This window comes from Miscanthus floridulus, chromosome 11 (assembly GCF_019320115.1).
Source record: "Miscanthus floridulus cultivar M001 chromosome 11, ASM1932011v1, whole genome shotgun sequence".
Classification (NCBI taxonomy): Eukaryota; Viridiplantae; Streptophyta; class Magnoliopsida; order Poales; family Poaceae; genus Miscanthus; species Miscanthus floridulus.
The window spans coordinates 23022159-23031822 of record NC_089590.1 but is presented as its reverse complement, the minus strand read 5'-3'; the positions used below and the strand labels follow the sequence as shown (position 1 = coordinate 23031822).

The 9664-nt window shown below is 45.9% G+C and overlaps 1 protein-coding gene and 1 pseudogene across 1 annotated transcript; both read left to right on the top strand.

The window, feature by feature from the left end:
* The first annotated feature begins 972 nt into the window (after positions 1-972).
* Positions 973-9150, top strand: LOC136494634 (uncharacterized). Its single transcript, XM_066490805.1, has 6 exons — positions 973-2214; positions 2324-2519; positions 2620-2692; positions 3278-3327; positions 8366-8479; positions 8566-9150. Exons 1-6 carry the CDS (start codon positions 1890-1892, stop codon positions 8690-8692), a joined length of 885 nt encoding a protein of 294 aa, XP_066346902.1. The 5' UTR covers positions 973-1889; the 3' UTR covers positions 8693-9150.
* LOC136494635 (uncharacterized) lies at positions 1113-1769 on the top strand (annotated as a pseudogene).
* Positions 9151-9664: the final 514 nt, after the last annotated feature.

Here is a 9664-nt window from a genome sequence, read left to right as displayed (position 1 = left end):
TTAAATATATACAAACGGTCATTAGAAATATTAACTTTGAATTAATTTTTTAACAAAGAAAAGATAATCTAAATCGTTTATTCTAGTAAACACTCAATAATAGCACTCATTCACCATCGTACAAGGCCTCACATATCTGCTGGGCGACTGGAAGTTTTCTTAAGTGGAGAGAGAGAAACTATGTGGCCAATGCGTTGGCTAGGTTAGCTAGGCAATGTAAATCTTTTGAGAAGGATGCGCATGCATGTGTTGTTGATTTTCTCAGAAATTATTGTACCTTTGTTATGCCTAGCTAATAAAGTCTCTCTTTACTCGAAAAAAAATCATTGCACAAATAATAATAAAAACGTTAAATTTCTCTAGCTTAAGTATTCTCAAGCACAGGCTTTAAACCAAACTGACTTCTCTAACCTTGTCTCACCAGACAAAACTCATTAATTTTTTAGCTAACTTCTAGTCAACACTTTTTGCCAGATAAGTCATGCAAGACACAAACCAAACACTCTTATTCGTCTGGCCAAGAGAGGACATGCTAGGTACAGATTAGTATCCAGAGCTCTAACCAAACACATCACAGACAATGCACAGACCATACAAAATTGCTCCACCAAAAATGCCCAAACACATCCCAGGCAATGTACAGCGTACATACCATACAAAAAAATGGTCCACCGAACAAGCCCAAAAGCCCACCGTTTGGACAATCCAGCCCGAACAAAGCACAGGAAACCTAAAACCCTAACTAACAAGAGGCTTTTACATGTATGTCATTAAAAAAATTAGTAATTACGTATAAGTCATTAAAAAAATTGACCGCACACGAGTGCCATCGTTCTGAACTTCTTTGTCCTCCAAACCATTCCATCAGTGTTCCGTTCGTTTTTCACCATTACATGTGGGCTCGGTCAGTATAAACGTCCAAAATACCCTTCTCTCGCCCCCGCGGCCAGCAGAGCTCACACACGCGCTTGCATCCGCACCCGACGGAGCTTGTGCTCGCGCTTGCGGCCGGCAAAGCCCCGCTCGGCGGAGCTCGCGTCCGCGGCCGGCTCGTCCTTTTTCTCTCCCCCTCTCCGCCTCTCTTTCACCAGCGGTCAGCTCCCACAGCCGTGATGAGGCAGTGGAAGTCCCTGGTCCCGGTGCTGCGTCCTGCTTCCCACACCCGCCGTCGTCGCTGTCACCGTGCCCGTCGCCACCCCGGGCGGAGGAGACGGACCTCTTGCCGCCGCAGGCCGCGGCGCCAGCTCCGACGGTGGTGCGGCTGGTGGGTTGCGACGGGCACTGCGCGCGTATGCACTGCCCGTGATGGCGCGGGAGCTGATGCAGGAGCACCCGCGACACCTGGCGTGCCGCGCTGACGCGCTGTTGATCGGGGAGAAGATCCCCGCTGTGGCGCCCGGCAAGGAGCTGCAGCCCGGGGAGGCCTAATTCCTGCTCCCCGCGCACCTGTTTCGCTCTGTCCTCTCCTTCGTCTCCCTCACCTCGTCGCTGCTGCTGCTGTCGTCGTCCGCCACCGCGGCCGTCGGTACCGGCGGTGCCGGTGCCAGGAAGAAGCCCAGCGCGGGGCGGCCATTCGAGCTCCACCGCACGGCGTTCGCACGCTGCAGATCAAGTTCTCCGACGACTTCCTCCTCGCGGACGGCGACGACAATGGTGTTGAGGACGACGACAGCGAGGCCGACGCGACCGCGCAGAAGGAGCAGCAGCAGGCTGGGGGCCCAAGCTCTGCCGGGCGTGAGCTCTGCCGGGCGTGGAGAGGTGAACGATGACGCTCGTGTCCGGTCAATTTTTTTTAATGCTTGCGCGAAATTACTATTTTTTTATGTAAAAGCCTCAACTAACGAAGAGCTCGCCGCACCCCATCCCACCAAACCTTTTGAACCCCAAAAATGGCACCGGCGCCGGAACCGACCGCCGGCCGCAAGCGCAAGAAACCGCACGGGCCCTCCGAAATCCTCGCGAAGGAATCCGCGGATCCCAAATCGGCATACGGGAAGAAGAAGAAAGAGAAGCATAGGCATAAGGAGAAGAAGCCGCGGCCAAAACCCGCCGAGCCGGACCAAATCGCCGCTGCCGTCGGAGATGGGGCCGCAGGGGGCGCGGTCCTACTGTCGGCAGTGATGCAGCCGGCGCGGCAGCTCGAGTTTCTTCTTCGTAGCTTCGAGCGCGCCGCTAAGATGCGACTGTCTCCTCTTGAACTCGATTCCTACTCAGGTATGCACCCCATTCATCCTCGTGTTGGATTCAATTCAATGAAGTCCAATTCCGCATGCAAATTTGAGGGATACTACCTGAAGGCCTCCTCTGTTTGTACTCACTGCAGAGGGGTGCTTGGTGAAGCTCACGGAGGGAGCAGCCCAGGACGTCGAGAGCTTCGGTGACCATGTAAAGGGGGCGTTCGGCTCTTCTTGGAAGGAAGAGCTCTGTGAGGGAAATCACATCGATGGGGACATCGCCCTGGGCAGCCCGACACTTCTGGTTATCAGCTCGTCTGCTCTGCGATCCTTAGACCTACTGAGGTAGAATCTGTTGTTCCAAAGTGCAACAACAGGTTTTTCAGTTTTGCACTGCATCCGTTTGTAATTCTTATAGATAATTAATGCAGCAACTGGTTTGTAGGGGCTTAAAGATGTTTACTAATGAATGCCGCCCAGTAAAGCTCTTTGCCAAACACTTGAAAGTGGAGCAGCAGGTCTGTATTTACTCAGAAGTTAAAAATTGGCGTGGTTTATTTTAACTGCTCCAATTTAATCTATTTGTGCGTTGATCAAAATCACAGCTGATACTCTGTATATTGCAATTTCTGAATTGGTAATTTTATCACTTCAACCACTACAAATGTATTACTCGTGTAGAGTACTGGATTGTTTGCTTTAATGTGCTGCTGCATCTATAAGTGACTAAACTCATAACTCTACTGGTACAACAAAAATTGTTGTGGCAAGGACATTTTCTTTTTTGTCTACTGACTATCTGCAGATATCACTCACAAAATCTAGTGGTAAACCAGTACATTTGGTGCAAATCAGACAATATTCCATTAATACCATTGTCTTGGTTGATTTCTTTGGGTCCAGCATTTCACTAAAAGAACGTGAATATGCTTTGTCCATGTGAGTATTTGGAAAATGCATGATTTTTTATTCTTGAAAAGAAGTGCAAATGTAAATGATAATACCAGACTCTGTTCTGTGTTATGCCACCTGTATTTTTTGCTATTGTTTTAGCTTCCTACTGTTTTGGCTTTAGGTTTTTGAACTATAAAGTTTTCATGCAGGTGGCGATGCTTCAAGCTCGAGTAAATATTGCCTGTGGTACACCGAGCAGGCAAGCAATCTTGACTATTCCAATTTTTATCTATCTGTCTTTTTCTTGTTGTGTTTGATCCATGTCGATTGGGCTTATTTAGCTTGTGGAACAAAGACCATTTTGTGTCGTTCTCCAAAGTTCGAAATGCTAGTGGTTGGTGTTTATTATATCTTACACAAAGAATACCTATTTTGTTAGGCTTCTTACATGCTAATGTTTGTGTCCCCTTTTCTTAAAGTAGCTTCAACTAGGACCTGTTGACTGTATCACCTTTTCCACCTTTGTGATAGTTCTTTGGCATATCTATCAACACTGGCATTAATTCTTTTCTAACGCAAGGAGATCTATGTTTCATTTCATTAAGAAAGAGTACCCAAATTTTCAACACCATTCACGCAACATCCACACACAATCCATCATACATAAGACGGATACGCTGCTAGAAAGAAAAGGAATGGCCCTAAAAGCTTACGGAGATAGGTCAAGTAAGGTTTCGGAGGTAGCTAGCCCAGGCTGCAGACTGTAGGGCTCCGTCCTCCTTTATTGCCCACACCACCACTCTTGCACGCAGGGAAGCACCATTAAACATGCAGCCCCTGCAGTGTTTACACAGATCCCAAGCTACCAAAATTATTTTCTATGTTGCCTATCCGCCTTTTTGATTGTATGCCGCCATCATCTGCTACTCATCAAGCCTTGACTGTAAATTCTCTTATCCACATGTTCTTCCTTCTCCACACCTGTGTGATATGGATTGGGCGGGGTAGCAGGAAGAACCCTTTCGTCCATAGACTACTTCTTAGATTCTTGCTTGATTACAATCGATATTGGGTTCTCTCTTTTATAGAGATGACTGACTTGACTCCTAAGGAAATATCCTAACCGATTCAATCTAACTTATCTCTTCCTAACAAACCAAACCAATCTAATCTAATCTAATCTAATCTGGCACTATTCACGCTCTAGAGTGCCACGTGGGCTTCTGCGCTGGCTCCACTTGCCATAACACTACTACCCCCCTTCAAGACAGCTCGTCCTCGAGCTGTGGCGATTGCTGGAGCAGAAGACCTTGCAGGCTACTCGATTGATGTGACGATGCCTTCCCATGAGTAAGCTGCTTGGAGAATGTTGTCCACATGACAGTCTTCCCTCCCCACCTTTGCCATGTGTACCCTACAAGTCCCAGCCACTATCCTGGACTACATAGATAGAGCAAGGAGACATTGTCTTTGGAGAGGGTTCGATAGCAATGCCAAAATGAAACCCCTTGTGGCTTGGAAGAAATGTGCAAAGCCCAAGGTAAAAGGAGGTCTTGGAATTATTAATCTCAGGAGTCAGAACAAGGCCCTTCTATTAAAGCATTTGGACAAGTTATACAATAAAAAGGAAATTCCATGGGTCAAGCTTATTTGGAATGCCCATTACCCCAATGGTCAAGTTCCTCATGCAACAACTGATAGAGGCTCCTTTTGGTGGAGGGATATCCTAAAACTTTGTGATTTATTCAGAGGAATTGCTGAATGTAAAATTGGAGATGGCTCTACTGTCCTCTTTTGGTCTGATCTCTGGAATGACAACATCCTACAAACTAAATACCCACGACTATTCTTCTTCGCAAAGAATAAGAATATCATAGTTGCACAGTTTCTGTCAAACAACTCCCTGGAGACCCAGTTTCATCTCCCTATCTCAGAACAAGAATATCAAGAGTTTCAAAGCATTCAAGATTATATTCAAACAATTCAAGTTCATCACAATACAAAAGATTCTTGGCAATACATTTGGGGAAACAAGACTTACTCTTCCTCAAAGTTCCACAATCTCCCTTACAAGAACGTCCAACCTCCTGCTCCGTTCATCTGGGTTTGGGATTCCAGATGTTCCAATAAGCTCAGGGTCTTCTCCTGGCTTCTTTTAATGGATAGGCTCAACACAAGGAACATCCTCAAAAGAAAAAAGCACAAGCTAGAAGGAAATTACTACAATTGCATACTCTGTAGCGACAACTTGGAGGAAACTGCCTTTCACCTCTTTTTAGCTGTCCTTTTAGCCAAGCTTGTTGGCAGTACCTTGGCATCCATTGGGATTTCTCCATGGACTTCTTTCATATGCTGATTCAAGCTAAGCAGCAATTTCAGAGCCCTTTCTTCATGGAGATCTTCATCATTAGAGCTTGGCAAATCTGGAAGCAGAGGAACAATTTCATCTTTGATCGTGGTCGCCCTTCCTTTAGCTCCTGGAAGCAAAGTTTTTTTGGATGAAGCTAATTTACAGGCTCTTAGACTCTGTGACTCTAAAAGAGCGATTTTCTTATTCCTTTTAGCAGTCCAGTCTAGTGTTGTTGGCTCTCTCCCTTTTTCAGTTGTGAGGTTGTCATTCTTCTCTGCTCCACCTCGGACCCCTCTTCTTTCCTTCTGCTCTTGTACAGTTCTTCTCCTTGTTGTTTCTCGAACAGTTGTTGGGCTTCACTTTATTTTAAATAAAAACTTTACTGTGGGGGCCTCCCCTGCAGTATTTTAGGTTCAAAAAAACATGACACACTCGTGGTGACTTAAAGGAGGTCGCCATGGCGGCTCGTGCAGATGGGCCCTCGATAGATGGCACTGAGGTCACCTCTGCCTGGCGCACCAGCATAGAAGGCAGCATCAGGTTGAGCGGCCGCGATGCTGAGCACCGCACCTGGACTTCATGCCGCCACTCCAACAGTTGCCTCCTTGAGTAGAGGGTTGATAGTCCCATCGCGATAGCTGGTGGTCCCAGGTGAACGAACCCATGGGATGGGGACACAGCCAAGGTAGCAGGGGCTGTGACATCAAGTCTGGAGTCAACGCAACCTGAACTGTTGCCAAGGGTGCCGCAGGTGTGGCCATGGCTGCCAGTAAAACTGTTGGCGATGGCGCAGGCGGTGTTGATGTGGTCACCATGACCGCCAAAGTTGGTACAGGGGCGATGGCCTGCGTTGGTGACGCTGGTGCCGACGGGGCTGTTGGCGAAGCTGCTAGCGGTGAAGATACAGCGACTGCTGGTACGACATTCTGGGACTTTGTTGTTGGCAAAGGAGGTGATGCCCGCAGAGGTGGTGGTGCTGCAGATGCCAGTGTTGTGGGGGTTGCCGGGATTGCTGCAGAAGATGTAGAAGCCACGGGCATCAGGGTGGGTGTGGCAGAGGCTGCCGGAGATGAGACTACCGGAGTTGTGGCAGCCTGGGCCTTCGCTAGTGGTGTCACAGTTGTCGAGGTAGGGGTCGCTGATGTCGGAGATACCAGTGGCCCAGAGACGATGCTGAACGCATGTTCCTCGCACGCGATACGCTGTTCACGGGCGTCAAGGTGCTTGTTGAGGGTGATGAACTGGGCCAAGATGAGGTCGAGCAGGATCGGTGTCGAGGCCGGCCTTGGACGGCGATGCCTGGGTAGTGGTCTCTGATACCAATTGATATGGATTGGGTGGGGTAACATGAAGAACCCTTTCGTCCGTAGAAGACTACTTAGGTTCCCTTTTATAGAGATGACTGACTTGATTCCTAAGGAAATATCCTAACCAAATCAATCTAACTTATCTCTTTCCTAACAAACCAAACCAATCTAATCTAATCACATGGGCCCCTGGGCTGGCTCCACTTGCCATAACATTGTGCCACATATCAATTTCTTTTACAAGACATTTGTGGTTGATAGGCTGGCAGCAACCCTGACCACTATACAATTTCCTAGTGAGGGCAACTCTTGGATATCAAGCTTGCCTATGCAATTTCCTAGCGAGGATAGCTCTTGGATATCAAGCTTGCAAGCAATTTCCTAGTGAGGACAACTCTTGGATATCAGTCTTGAATTGACCTATTGCTAGTTTTTTCTAGGGCCACTATAGAGTTGGATCTAGGCATTAGAGCAACTCTAGCAGGGCCCCTTCGACGCTTGTGACTCCACCGGCGGCGTACGACTCCGTCCCCCACTGGCGCGCATGATTCCCACGTTGGCACCGCGACATTCCCCCGGCGGAGCGAGATCCCGGCGGCGCGACTCGCCCTACCCGCGCACGGCGGACTCCTGGCGGCGCACCCCGTGATGACCATGACCGCAACAGCGAATTCCTGCGGCAGCCACTGGTCTTCTTCCCTGATTCACAGTGTTTTAGCTGAGTCAGTCTATGATAACCGGGTCCCTATATTTGGGGCTCTATTTTGAGGGCCACTGCTGGAGTGCTGTCTAAAAAACAGGGCCCTCAAAAATCGGGGGAGCACCCAAACGTGAAGTAGGGGGCCTGTTTTAGGTGCTACTGGAGATGCTCTAAGAACTTTGGGTGTTTTCGACCCTTTATAATTTATGGAAATGGTCAAGAGTATCCTTATTTTCCAAAACAAAAAAGCTATGGGTTACTGGTTTCGCCTATTTCCATGATATTGCTATTCACGTTTGCAAATTGTGTCTTTCGCCTTATCCTGTTATTTCTACAAAATGTTATGAAGTTCTATCTAACTTCGTGAACATGTTTTACACTGATTTGTTAGAGATTCTTCGAAAGAACCTTACTGCTTTAGTTTAATTGCATTGTGGCCCTTAAAGGCTGAAAAAAACATTTTTTTTTTGAAAAAATGTTTTCATTGGTAGACCTTCCATTTTGCTGGGCTTTTTGCTTATCTGCTGACGCCGAAGCATTGTGCCGATTATCGACTGTGCCAATATCCAATCTTGGTAACATATAATCACCATTTTAATACAAAAACTGAAAAAACATGGGAAGCAAACATTTCCATTCAAGTTTATTAAGCAGTCTGTCTAAAATATCTTTCTTATCAGTCCTTGTGTTCCATTCATACTTCGTAATTGTCATTTCTGGTTATGTTAAAGGATATAATATGTTTATTTATTTCTAAACAGATCCTAGATAGTTTGGGTGTTCACACAGTGAACTCTGTTTTAAGGCTGATGTTCCTGTTGTAGCTTCTATGCAATTTAACTTGATATATATTTCCTTTTGTCCAGTAGTAACAACAATGGTGTGTTTCTCAGTAGTTCTACCTCCTATTGCTGCTCCTTATAGTTCAGTCTGAGTGCAGGATCAAGAAACTAATTGACATGGAAGCTTTGTCTTTGTCACGCTTGAAACTAGTGGTACTTGACATGCAGAAAGATGCCAAGTCCTTCACCTTGTTTACATTACCACAAGTCAGGTACTAATTTCATTAGCACATTTCAGCTCCCAGAAATTCGTACAAAGCCTTATCTATTTCTGATCTCAGTATGAATTACAATGCAGCAATGAGTTCTGGAACCTGTACAAATGTTACCTAGATCCAAAGATCCGAGAAGGGAACATGAGGATATGTTTTTATGGTGCCGTGTCTGAGAGAGACATCACCAAAGCACTTCCACCAGCTGAGTAAATGTCTCTATGAGTCCATTGTATTCTGTAGATTAATATAACCTTTTTGGAGCTGTTTTTTTTTATGATGTTAAGAAATTAGAAATTTTCAGTGCGTTCTTTTACTCCCCGACAGTTTCTCAATTGAGTGTCATAGTTGGTGCAATGCAATTATATAAAGGGGCCGCGTAGTGGCAATGTTGTGTCTTGAATGTCACAGTGGTTTCAGTAGGCGAGGACAGGTCATGCTAGTTAGCAGATTGCCAGCAGCCCACCAAACCAACGAGGAAGTGACTGGAGTCTTATTTTTGTGGTTTTGAATTGTTGAGAAATCGTTCTATTTTTCAGTGTATGCACACACAGAGTACAACATGAACATCGAGAGCAATAGGGGGCTCTGTTTTTCTCTTGAATATGGTGTATACAGTACACTCAATGTTATTTTACTGGATTCCCTTTTGTCCTTTTTTTTAAAGAATCAGGTAGAAAAGCTGCTGACTATTCAAGGATCTCTAAGAGTCTTTCTAATATTTACTCTCTAAATTATCATTCGGAGAGTTATTTGAGTAAAAATTGCTTTCTATATTTTTGCATCTTTCGTAACTTTTCTATATCTTGTGTGCACTCTAAAGAGTCATCCTAGCTCTTTATCTTTGACTAGCGAGAAATATGGAATATACGATGTTTATATTTGGAGAGCTAATTAAAAGGGCTGTTAGAGGGTATTTCTTTTCATTAAAATCTCTGTTCCTATAAATTGAACGATATAAAGAGTCAGTTGAAATTGATCTTAAAACTAAGCAAAAACCTCAAAAGGTCAAACAACAAAGGCAACAACAACAAACAAAGACAATGGCAGGTTGGATTGGGATCACAACATGTACCGCCTGCAACTCTAAGCTACCACACTACCGATGACCACTGACACTCAACAAGTAGCACACCGCTACACACCGAAAACCACGTTGCACCAACATCACCTGAATGACAACCG

Excerpts from the sequence above, each read along its gene's own strand:
- LOC136494634 (XM_066490805.1), top strand. The coding sequence starts at position 1,890 with ATGGCACCGGCGCCGGAACCGACCGCCGGCCGCAAGCGCAAGAAACCG. Across the intron at positions 2,215-2,323 it reads TGAACTCGATTCCTACTCAG|AGGGGTGCTTGGTGAAGCTC; the intron begins GTATGCACCCCA and ends TACTCACTGCAG. Across the intron at positions 8,480-8,565 it reads TTTACATTACCACAAGTCAG|CAATGAGTTCTGGAACCTGT; the intron begins GTACTAATTTCA and ends ATTACAATGCAG.